Source organism: Vipera berus (assembly GCF_964194415.1).
Source record: "Vipera berus genome assembly, chromosome: W".
Classification (NCBI taxonomy): Eukaryota; Metazoa; Chordata; class Lepidosauria; order Squamata; family Viperidae; genus Vipera; species Vipera berus.
This window is the reverse complement of record NC_138210.1, coordinates 55,829,096-55,842,120: the sequence shown is the minus strand read 5'-3', so window position 1 is coordinate 55,842,120 and position 13,025 is coordinate 55,829,096. Positions and strand designations below refer to the sequence as shown.

The 13,025-nt window shown below is 41.0% G+C and overlaps 1 protein-coding gene across 1 annotated transcript; it reads left to right on the top strand.

Moving 5' to 3' along the window:
- Positions 1 to 2,253: 2,253 nt before the first annotated feature.
- LOC308676304 (fibroblast growth factor 21-like) lies at positions 2,254 to 6,942 on the top strand (the record flags this gene model as incomplete). Its single annotated transcript, XM_081342117.1, has 4 exons — positions 2,254 to 2,309; positions 2,906 to 3,063; positions 3,473 to 3,576; positions 6,646 to 6,942. 4 exons carry the CDS (start codon positions 2,254 to 2,256, stop codon positions 6,940 to 6,942), a joined length of 615 nt encoding a protein of 204 aa, XP_081198243.1.
- Positions 6,943 to 13,025: the final 6,083 nt, after the last annotated feature.

Genomic DNA, 13,025 nt, shown 5'->3' with positions numbered 1-13,025 from the left:
TATTCTACTGCTTTTAGCTCGGGCTCTTATTTAATTCTTTTTTTAATTTTTGTATTCTGTATTTTTATATGTGCCCTATTCACCGCCCTGAGTCTTTCGGGAGAAGGGCGGTATACAAATATAATAAATGAAATGAAATGAAAATGAAATGCCTACTTCCTAGGGTTGAGGGAGAATAACTGGCTTAGGGTCCCCCAGCTGATTACCCAACTCACATTCTCCTGGTTTCTAGCCTGCTGCCCTTAACCACTATTCCAAGCTAGGTAGAGCAAGTTTTAATAGGTGGCTAAGCCTACTCCTCTAGCCATTTGTAAAAACCTGCTTCTTTCTCAGGCTCCACCTCTCATCAGTGATTGGTTGATGTTTCCCCACTGGCTGCCAATAGGAGGGGAGAAAAATAGAACTGGGGGGGGGAACTCATCAACCTCAGTCCTTAACATTATACTGTAAATAAGGACAGCACCATTTGCTGGGATCAAGCCAGTAGCAGAACAGTGGCTAATCCTGATTAATTTCCTTGATCTTTCCCCCCCTTTTTTATTATGCATGTACAACTGAGAATTATAAATAAACTTTAGGAAGAACCGCATTTTCTCTTTTCTCCTTTCTATTTTGTGCATCACACGCGCACAAACATACACACTTTTCCTTTTACAGATTTAGTAACACTCATTGTACACAGGACTAACCCTTTGCTAATTTCTAGAAAATATCAATCACAGCCATGAAATTATTCCACTCCTTTGTTATTCTGTTTCCATTACATTGACAGCTTGCGTATGCTCATTGGCATAGCTATACAGTATTTCTTAAGAAAACATTAGCTGCTTTTTAATCTGAAGAAAATGCAAAGCGTAAGTAGGCCATGTGTTCCGCATATAAACATAAACATTCTTTGTCTGACAGAAGACATAGGATTATTCTGCCAGTTATGAGGCAAATAACTAATTTTCCAGTATTGTTTCTGAGGACCCTGCCATTTTGAGGATTGTTGCCTTCATCTCCTCCTTAAGCCGGGCCTAAAAGCTAAAAGATTGGGAGCCTGCAAAATCACCAGGCAGAGGGTGATCCATAAGGAAAAAGGCCCACTTCTGTGGCCCACCAGATTGCAGAATTTCAGGGAAGGGACGAGAGCATGGCTACTTGTGGGAATACATGTTAGAATATATTTTGTATTGCAACAATTACAAAATTATTCAGCTGATAAGATTTCGCTGAAAGGGATAAACTGACTTCTTTGAATAGAGAAAAAACATGATCTACATTTATTGGTGACTGGAAGTCTCTTATGGACTTTTTCCGTAAAAATGAAAAACAACAACAACATTATTTATTGTTTGGATTAGATAGGATATATTATAGAAAGACGAGTAAGATGATGCAATTTTAGAGCGAGAGGTTAAATTATATTTGTACTTATAATTGCTGGGATAAATATCCGAAGCCACTTCATTATTTTTTTCTTTCTTTCATTTCTCAGGAACTCTTTATAGCAAGCTTAGCTTCAAGTGGGGACACAATCTAAGGATCAGAGCCCCTAAACGATCAACAACTTGAGATGCACCAGTAGATTCTGATCTACCTACAACTGTTTACAATAATTGATAATGGCTAGAATGTCATATTGCAGGCTGACTGATTCTGCCCACTGCCACGAGTTCAATCCTGATCAGCTCAAGGTTGACTCATCCTTTCGAGGTCAGTAAAATGAGGACCCAGATTGTTGGGGGGCAATATGCTGACTCTGTAAACTGCTTAGAAAGCGCTGTAAAGCACCATGAAGTGGTATATAAGTGCTAAGTGCTATTGTATCCCAGAGTTTGCAGCAGGATTTGTGCTCTGCTCAATCTCTGGATGTTTAGCAACTGAACCAGGGGTCTTTGGCATCTGAAGCACATGATCTCTCTCTTTACAGGATAAGGGCTGTGAGAGTTACACAGAGAAAGAGCGTGACTGTTTCCCTGTGCCTACAGTGGGCAATTGCTCGAGTCCAGCGCACAAATGGTCAAGAGAGTCACATATTTAGGGAGATTAATAGATACACAGGACAGGTTGGATAAGTCAGAGAGCGGTTCCAGGATGCTGAGGCAATCCTAGCCTTTCCATCATCCCCCTCCCCTTTCTTTTCTCCCCCTCCTTCTGGCCATCATTTTCTCAGTCTTGTATTCCCTATGTTACATCATCCTTTCCTGTCGGTAGCTTGAAAGCAGCTGCAGAATGATAATATTTAGACTTTGGCATCCTCATGACCCCATGTTAGGAGCAGTAGGAGCAAGAGGCACCCCTGTGACTCACCCTTGGGGGACCTGGTGAGAGTGTGGGGAAATGGAAGTGGGCGGAGAGTTGTAGGCAAGGCAAAAGTCAAGGGGACGGTCATTTACCTCTGTTGTAGAGAACGCAGGCGTGTGTGTGTGTATATATATTGGTGAGTTTGCTGATTTGGAGCAAACTTGGCATAAGATAGAACAAGAAGGAAGACACTCTCCTTATTCTGACTATTCCCATTGATTAGGTGACCGGCAGTTTACTAGATTCCCCAGATCCCATCCACAGAATAACAACCTTCAGAAGTCCTGGACTGCATTTCTTTGTGAATTCTGGACATAATTCCTGGGTGAGACCAACAAGTTCAAGTTAGAAGGACAGGAACGCAGAATTCTCTATAGTCTCCCCACCCCACCCCAAAACAGTAGAATCCAGTGACTGGCAAAACTAGGCTAAGACTCAAACTTTGAGTTGCTCCTTGAATTTCTTCTGACGGCAAGACTATCTTTGCCATCCCAGAACTACGTCTTGCCTGGATCGGCCACCCTTGAGCCATGCTGTCCATTTCAGTTTTTCTCCAACGCAACCGTTATTTCCTGCTTCCCCTTAAACTGCTTTTCTGCGCTGCGTTGGTCCCCAGGATTGTGGCCTCTCCAGTGCCAAATTCCAATCCTCTGTACCAGTTTGATGGGCAAGTCCGGCTTTGCCATCTCTATACGGGCAATGATCAGACCGAGCTCTACCTGGAGATCTTCTCAGATGGCACAGTGCGTGGCTCCAAATACAAGAACCTCTTCAGTGAGTATTTGGGAAACAAATTACTTGGGATTCCTCCAAATGAGTTATATGTGGAATTGGGGCACAGTCACCTGGGTTCTTTGGGGAAGGATCAAGTACTAGATCGTAAAATATGGTTTTTCAGAAGAGGGTATTTCAGAAGACGTAGCTTCTTAACACATGTGTTCTCTGGAAAACAAGTCTAACGTGGTCCTCTGTTGCAGATGGTCATATTAAACTTTCAGAGTAAATCAAGTAGGAGAAATGGGAACCGTAGAAGGTGCTGTGGTGGCCTCCCACAGATTATGTTCCTTCTTACAGATGTTACAAATCAAGACTACTAAAAGATCTGAAGAGGTTGAAGGCTATTTGAGTTTAAATCTAAAGAGTTCTCCTTTTTCATGAGCTATTTTCTATTTCCCCCCCCCAGGCTTGATGGAAATCAAAGCAGTGAAAGTGGGAATTATTAGTATCATGGCCAAGAAAACCTCTAGATTTCTTTGCATGGATTCTGAAGGACATCTATATAGCTCAGTAAGTATAATTATACAAGTTATGTCTCTGTGTTTAGAGCAGTGCTTCTCAATCTCAGCAGCTTTCAGATGTGTGGACTTCAACGCCCAGAATTCTCCAAGCAGCACACTGGCTGGAGAATTCTGGGAGTTGAAGTCCACATATCTGGAAGTGGCTAAAGAAGAAACAGTGGTTAAAAGCAAAGGATCAACGGGGAAAGATAAAGCTATAAATTGAAAGATCTACCTGTCTGATCACCCATTTCCAAAATAAGCATTCTGGGGGATCATCTCACACATTATTTGGCAACAATTTTGAGTCTGCCATTGAGAACACTCAAGTACCGGTTATGTCTTCTCGGATACAGGTAAGTGTTTTTCCAGAGCTAGCTGAGTTGTTTTCATTCATGAGTTAAACCTGCACCCCAAAAATCACACATAACCAAAAATAATGTGTGATAGTACTTTATTAAAATCAGAAGCGAGCTGTTCTTGCAGACTGGACCATTTTAATCTTCTTGATGCTGAGGGGGCTTAATAGATTGGTAGATATATTCTGAAATGATAATAAAACGCCTAGATTTTTAGGAACAAACTAAAGTGTGGTGACATCCCTTAAGAAGCTCTCTATCTTCTTTTTAAAGTCATAGCGGCATTTATTTTTTCCGCAGCCCCCTATATTTATTTATTCGTTCAGTTTGTATAGCTGCCTATCTGAAACCATTGACTCTGAATGGTAATTCATAAAAGCAATTAAAACAGTTGAAACACAATAGAAAAAAGAAATTAAATAGAAATAAAAACCGAGGTATATACTCTGCCTTACATAATAACCAGGAAAAGAGTGTATATTACCGGTTGTCTCTCGAATTACAACCACAACAGAGACCAGCATTTCAGTTGCTAAGCAAGATGATTGTTAAGTGAGTCACACTGAATTTCATTACCTTTTTTTCCATGGTTGTTAAGCGAATCACTGTATTAAGTGAACCCATGTAGTTATTAAGCAACTATGGCTTCCCCCACTGATTTTGCTTGTCAGAAGCCAGCTGGGAAGGTCACAAATGGTGATCCCATGAGTCCAGGATGCTGTAACCATTATAAATGTATGTTTGCTGTCAAGCCCCCAAATTTACATCTCATGATCATGGGAATGCGGTGATGGTCATAAGTGCGAGGAATAGTTGACACTTGTTTGAGTGTTGTTGTAGTTTTGAATGGTCACTAAATGAATGGTTGTAAGTCAAGGACTATCTGCGTCTATATACCATAAAACTCTTCTTTTGTAACCTTTAAGTGGGTGAAATATACATCATACAGTAAAACCTTTTCAACTGAGGTATCTCAAATGGGCTAACTTCTAGAATGTGTCCAAAATCTGGGACTGGTGACTCTTGTGAAACTGAAATTTGGAAATTAAAAAACCCCAAACATTTTAAGACATAAAAATGATCATAAAGCATTTTATGATGTAATGCAAAATGTCATAAAAATCTTTCTTCTTGTTGATGTTTGACTGGGCTACTTTCAAGGCAGATGCAGCTCTGAATATTCCCCCTGGATTTTAAAGAACTTTTCAAAAACATTAGTTCTGTCAATGCTGAAGATATTCAGGCATCTCCCAAGGATATATCTCTGAAACAATAACCCAACATGTCATGGGGCTGTTTAGGATGCTAATAGAGCAAGGTAAAAGCACTCATTACAAGAGGAGTGTGTTTTTGAGTTTTTGAGTGTTTTTCACTGGGCCAGTGAAACAGAAATACTTTGTGAAAGGAGAAAAATAATTTGAGTAAATATTTCTTGTTTTGAATCATTGTGTCTGTGAAAATGAAGGGGATTGCAAACTGCAATGTGACTTTTTTTGACTTCTGAAATTTGAACGTGTATGCTGCAACAAGTTGACCACAGTGTATAAAAATAGAAACTTTTGGTAGATGCTCATGATTTAAAGGATGCAAATAAACAAATGGTAAAGATGTTAACATGGCAGATTTCATGCTGAATTCCGAGCCTGAGTAGAGAAACTGCAGATTTGTTGACCATATGACACTAAATTCACATATTAACTCCTCGGCAGTGAAAAGAGCATTTCTTTAGCTGGAATCATTTTCTATTTTGATGTAGCTTGAGTGCCTAGATTAGGTCCGGCAATGTATGCAGGGCTGAATTATCTATGGATTATATGATCTTGAGTTAATTCCATAGGTGCCCAGCCAGGTTTGACTACTAGATGCTAAGAGAAAGTTATTGGTGATAAGAACTGTCTGACAGTGGAACAGATTACCTAAGGAGATTGTTGTCTTTCTTAGCTTGAAATGCAACAGTAGGAAGTAACTGCTAACTGGGTAACTGAAGCCACAGGACATAATATAATGGAGGGGATGGCAAAACACTGAATATTTTTTTTCCATCAAGCTTACCAACTTGGTATGATTCTACACCAAGTTAATTCTATGCTCAATTTGCACAGATAATTGTTGTACAATCTCCTAGCCATAGGTAGTCCTAGAATTATAACCGTAATAGAGCCTGCAATTACCATTATATGTAATGACAGTCATAAAGCAATATTGCCATGTGACTGGACCTGATCTGATGTCCTTTTTTTTTTTTGCAGCAGTCACTAAGCAAACCCCGTTTGCTGTGAGCCAGTTTTTCCCGAACACCACAACTAAATGCAGGCTAGTTGCCGAGTGTCCAAAATGCAATTATGTGACTGTGGGAGAGGTAGAATTTGAACATTAAAACAGTGTCTTAAGTCCCCTTTTCAGCATCCGCTGTAATGTCAAATGGTTGCTGAGCTAACCTGTAGATACGGCCCAACCAAAATCTCGATGTGGTCTTCAATGGGCCCCTAACAATTGCTACTTGATTGTATTTTTTTAATATGACCCAAGAGAATGTAATACACGGGGAGCAATGGTAGGAGCAAGATAACAATAAGCTAAATTTAAGGAGAGGCCCCTTGACGGTAAATGAAATCAAATTCAGTTGTTGTCTTTGCTTCTTTATTCTGGACTATCTGTAAAGCCCAATAGGGGTTCTGCATTCTTGAAGGCTTAATCCAAGCGATCTCGTCTCTTTGCAGCTGTCGTACTCGGAAGAGTTCTGTAACTTCCAAGAGAAGCTTCGTCATGGTTATAACGTGTACTATTCAGAGGCCTACAGTCTTCCCCTCAGCCTCAATGTGATGGAGAATTTGGCCCACAGCCATCAGCTGCCCCCTTTCTCCCAGTTTTTACCTTTACGTAAAAAGGCTCACGTTGAACCAACACATATCAACTACGAATACGTTCAACCGAGGGATAACACTGACTCATCTGATCCCTTCAACATATTCGGTCAAAATCAGGATGTGAGAAGCCTAAGTTTTGGCTTCAGATAGAGCAAGACAATGGCTGGGCTGGGCTGGGGCACAAAATCAGATGTTCAGCAGGATCCTTCGTAAGCTGGGCCATCTGTGATTTATTGCATTAATATGAAATATAAGGAAGATAGATTGGGGCAAAGGAGCAAGAACAGTGAAAGGGATGGGTGTAATTGACTGAAGCGTTTTGGGACTCCCAAATCCCAAAACAGGGACAGAATTTCTGTTCTGTCTGAATCACTTCAACTTTTCAGTTTCCCATTGTTAAACTTGCTGGCTTATTATTTTTTTTTTAAAAAAACCAAAAACCCAAGGTTTTATTTCTATTTATCCAACTATTTAAGTAACTTATTTATTCTATGAGATTGATTTATTTATTGAAGAAAGTTAGATTGATAAGGAAGCAGGAAGAGCAGGCATAACGTGAAAAACTTTTGTGCGCAAATGTTTATATATCGTTATTTATGTGCAACCTTTTATGTATGTATATTTTTCTGCCTGCATATTTATTTCCCTTTCTGGTGAGGACCAACCAACCAAATTTTAAATCTGAATTGCAGATATGATCATGATTGTATGCCTGATATCTATTTACCTTCCTTTTCTTTGTTTTCCTTTTTGAGTAATGTTTCTGCAAAAATTAATTCATGAGCCGTAACAATGGAGGCAAAGAGGTTGGGGGCGGCATGTAAAAACGAGGCAGGCCTTCCATCGCACCCGCCATCTTGACTTTTTTGACCCCCACAGATATTCTCACAATGAAGTTTTTGAATCAGAAAAGGCCAGGAGGTTGCCTCAAATGTCCCTTTGAACAGGACCCCATTTTTAATTGGCTTCTGTTTTTTTTTTAAAAAAAACTTGTATTGTGTCTGTAAGCCATCAGAAAAGTTAAAAGAGAACTCTAATAAGGAAATGCAAAGTAAAAGGCTCCTATATTGATTATGAATGTTTATTTATTTATAAGTTATACTACATTGTCATTAAAAGGATGTGCCTCTGTTGTATGTGTTTCAGCAGCAGCTGTTTCTAGTTAAACATGTTGCCATTTTGACAATTCACTGACTTGACACAAATCTGCAAATTGTTGCATTCTCTTTCTGTTTCTTCATTTTTTAAAAAAAATTTACCTGTTTCTTTGTGCTTTAATTGTGACCAGTGTTAACCATCAGTGGACTGAAGTGTGAATGGTGTATTTTTAATGTGAACAGAAATAAAAGATTTTTTTTAAAAAAGAAGCAATTAATTGAAGGCAAATAAACTAGTTGCTAGAAATATTTTCATCGGGCAACAGTAATTCATTAGAAAAACAAACAAACAAATGAGGGCTTTGGCAGGGAGGGCAAAAAAAGGTCAAACTACCCCAATGGTACAAGAGAATCCTCAACTCAGTTTGAGCCTCAGATGTGTTCAAAAGGGGTGGGGCTTCCATCATATCCACCATTTTGACATCCACCTACCCCCCTCCATTCCAGTGGACACCCCTCGCAGGCAGGACTCCTATTACTTTGGGGTTACCCAGAAGTAATTAATCAGAATTCAATTCCAGCAATTCAATACCTCTTTCAATGACTTTTATAGAACATATGATAACTGTCTAATGATAAAAGACCATCATTTCATCACACAGTTGATCCTCCTTCAACGCGTCGTAGTCTCACAATTTGTATGTCTGGGTGTTTTCACAAAATGGCTTCCTACCAGCCTTTCCGAAAGCCTCCCCTTATTCCCAGTTCACTTTTGTCTTTTATTCATCTATCTGGATTTCCATCCCTTCAGAAGTTCAAGACGACATATATAGTGCTCCCTCTTCTCCTTTCCTCTCATGACAACAACCTTGGGAGGTAGGCTGAAAGAGAATGGGAGGCTCAAAGCCACCCATTGAAGGGCTGAGAATGAACCTGGCTCTTCCTGCTACTAATCCAGTCTCTAAGCCTGCTTCTTTCTGTGGGGGGGGGCAACTTTCCAAACCAAGATTGAGCTTAGACCAAGCACCATTTGTGTTGTCTGTATGGGAAATATTTTTGCAGATTGCCAGCATTTAGCAAAGCTTAAGCCCCAAACCTGTGTGGTACAAAAAGCTGGCATGTGCCAAGAGAGATGTCCTGGAACCATGTTAGACAAAGAGCCAATTGCTGTTGCCAAGGGATCAAAGGTTGGTTGGTTGGTTTCCCCAAAATGAACTGACTGGAATTCCCAAGAAAGTGAAAGTGTTCAGAATCGGGAAGCAAAAACCAGGATCCAACTGCCCTCCCCTTGACACCGGGGGGGGGGGGGAGGGGAAAGGGCGCTCGAGAAGAACGGCAGCAGTATTTGCCAGTAAAATGGGCAACGTCTTGATCGTCAGGGATTGGACAACATCCTGACTGGAACACCATGCAAAAAAAAAAAAAAGCATTGCTGTCTTTTCCAAAACACCCCTTAGTGCTGGGGGTCTTCAAACTCGGCAACTTGAAGACTTGTGGACTTCAACTCCCAGAAGGGCTGGCTGAGGAATTCTGGGAGTTGAAGTCCACAGGAGTCTTCAGTTGCCAAGTTTGAAGACCCCTGCCTTAGTGTAACCACTGTTAGCTACAAAAGTGCTGATTGAACGGCACAGCTTCCCCCCCATTTCCTTTCTTCTTTGGCATCACTTCCTTCTTTGGCCTCAAGATCCTCAGGGCTTCCAAGTCAGGGTGAAGCATGCATCATCCAGAGAGGGGCATCTATAGGGGGTGGTAAAAAAAAATAAAAAAAAATCAAGATGGCCGCTGTGATGGTGCATTAAGAAGAAGCGGGCTTCAAAGGCAGAGTTGCGTCCCCCAAGGTGGTCTTTTTGACCCCCTCCTTTGGATGCCTGCCTGCTGAGGCGGATCTGACGGAGCTTCAGCCATCTGCTGGATCACGAAAAAGCTCTACTGTCCCCAGGCTTTGCTGGAATTGCAAAGAAGAGAGCTCTTTTTGACAGCCATTTCTCTTTGTGCATATGCCAGCCTTAAAAGGCACCCTTAAAAAAAAGGGCAAGAGTGCACACAGGCAGGTGCAGACAGTCCTCAACTTACGACAGTTCACTTAGCGACCGTTCGAAGCGACTGGAAAAAAATGCCTTCTGGCTGTTTTTCCCACTTACGACCATTGCAGCATCCCAACGGTCAAGTGATCAAAATGGCTGGACAGCCATTTGTTTGAAATGGTACAGAGTTTCCTGCCTGAGCAGGGGGCTGGGCTAGATGACCTCCAAGGTCCCTTCCAACTTTATTATTATTATTTTTATTATTAAAATTCGGACACTTGGCAGCTGACTCATATCTATGACGGTCGTAGTGTTCCAGGATCATGGGTTCACCTTTTGGGACCTTCTGACCAGCAAAGTCAATGGGGAAGCCAGATTCACTTAACAGCTTTTATTACTAACTTAACAGTTACAGTGATTCAGTTAACAACGGTGGCAAGAGAGGTCATAAAATGAGGCAAAGCTAATTTAACAAATGTCTTGCTTAGCAAGAGAAATTTGGGGCTCAGCTGTGGTCGTAACCCGAGGACCACCTGTAGTAGACCAATTGCTTATATCAAGAGGCTTACGGGTGATCCTCAACTTGCGTCCACACGTGGGACTGGAGCTTCTAATGCTAAATGAGGCTGTTGTTCAGTGAGCCGCACCCAATTTTACAACCCTTTTTGCCACGGTTGTTAAGCGAATGACTGCAATTGTCGAGTGAATCATGCGGTCGTTAAGTGAATCCAGCTTCCTCCATTGTCTTTGCTTGTCGAAAGCCACCTGGGAAGGTCACCCCAGGATGCTGCAAATGTCATAAATACATGTCCATTGTTAAGTGCCTGAATTTTGATCGTGTGACCATGGGGAAGCTGCAACAGTTGTAAGTCAGTTTTTTCAGTGCCGTTGTAACTTAGAATGGTCACTAAATGAATGGTCATAAGTCAAGGACTACCTGTACTGTATCTGAGCTGTAAAAAAACCCTTGACCATTAGGTTGTAGCAAAGAGATGCTCAAAACCTTAACTCTTGACAGCCATCTACTGGCCACAATTGTTATATATGGGATAATCCTACTATTAGAGGTGTGCAGGCCTCAAAAATGTTTTGGAATTGTTTTTGCCTGTTTTGGAATTACAGTTATTTTTGCCACAGGAGCAAAGCATCTCTCTACTCTTGATTAAAGTAGCCCAGCTGTGTGTGCCCCAACTCTTTTAAGATTTCAGCAGGAACTTAAGAAAAAGAGAGATCCTCCTACTTGAAGGGATTTATACTTTGTGTCACCTTTAAAGCAGCAACTCCTTTATTTTTCCTGTTGGTGTGAAATGCTGAAAAATAGAATTGAGCTGCTTTAATGAGAACAGAGAGGCACTGGGCAAATTCAAGATCTAAACCAGGGGTGTCCAACTTTGGCAAATTTAAGAAAGAGTACAGAGAAGAGCAACAAAGATGATTAGAGGACTGGAGGCTAAAACGGTTGCTGGAACGGTTGCTGGAATTGGGTATGTCGGTTTTAATGAAGAGAAGGACGAGGGGGGACATGATAGCAGTGTTCCAATATCTCAGGGGCTGTCCCAAAGAAGAGGCAGTCAAGCTATTCTCTAAAGCGCCCGAAGGCAGGACAAGAAGCAACGGATGGAAACTAATCAAGGAGAGAAGCAACCTAGAACTAAGGAGAAACCTCCTGACAGTTAGAACAATTAACCAGTGGAACAACCTGCCTCCAGAAGAGGTGAATGCTTCAACACTGGAAGTTTTTAAGAAGAGACTGGACAGCCATTTGTTTGAAATGGTATAGGGTTTCCTGCCTGAGCAGGGTGTTGGACTAGATGACCTTCAGGGTCCCTTCCAACTTTATTATTATTATTAAGACTTGTGGACTTCAACTCCCAGAATTCCCAGCCAGCATGGCCAGCTGGAGAATTCTGGGAGTTATAATAATAATATTATTTCTAGATGATCAAGGTATTTCATAAGTTCTGCTATCTGGAAGAGAGCTGTTAACAGTGATAACATCTGCTTATATAGACCAGCACAGGGGTCTTAACAAAGGGATCAATCACAATACAGCAGCTTGATCCAGAATAGTCAAAAGACATTTAAATTCCTTCTGTCTGCAATCCATATATGTGCATGTTATTTATTTATTTATTTATTTATTAAACTTATATACCGCCCTTCTCCCGTAGGACTCAGGACGGTTCACAAGGTTTTTTAAAAAACTACAATTACAAAAATTAAAAACAATTAAAATGATTACATTAACCTTGAATACATAAAAATCCCAATTAGAATCCAATTAAAACTCTCAGTCCAGGCCAGAAAGCTCAAAGAGCCAAGTCTTCAGGTCCCGGCGGAATGAGCGAAGGTCAGGGGCAGTCCTAAGCTCTACAGGCAGCTGGTTCCAAAGGGCAGGCGCACCCACAGAGAAGGCCCTCCCCTGGGTATTGTCCGCCGTCAATCTTTTGCAGTCTGCAAGCAAGCTTAGTTAAAAGGCAATCCATATATGTGCATGTTATCTGCAAGCAAGCTTAGTTAAAGGGCAATCCATATATGTGTATGTTATCTGCAAGCAAGCTTAGTGAAAGACAGTTTGAACTCCTTGCCTGCCTGCAATAAATAAGGAGATGACTTAATTCGCCATTCTCCAGCTGATTCTGCAAGAGACAGAGTCGTGCTTCTAGGATTTCTGCTTTTGTGAACTGTTGTCTTTCTGGCTTCCTGAGGAGACCAGCCAAAAGACCTGTTAAAATCTTACTGCCTTTTCTGCCATTGAATTTCTAGCCAGCGTCTTAAAAGTAATTTGGAGAGACTTTGAAATGCAAATGAATTTCTGCTCAGATCTACTCTGAATGTTTACAAATGTTCCTAATTGCAAAGAGAGACTGTTTGTTTGTAATCTTCGAGTCTTTGTGAAATCAAATGCAGGATCAAAATTTCCCTGTCTGTCTTCTCCAAACTGCCTTTCACTCAAATTGACTGAGAAGATCAGAGATATCCTGTGTTGCAAACCCAATTTGTGTTCAGAGCTGAATTTTACTAAAAAGGAGAGAAAAAGTTTGTCAGTTTGCTAAACTCCCTTTGTTTAACAGACTTTTGAGAGCAGGAATAAAAGGGCCATAAAACAATT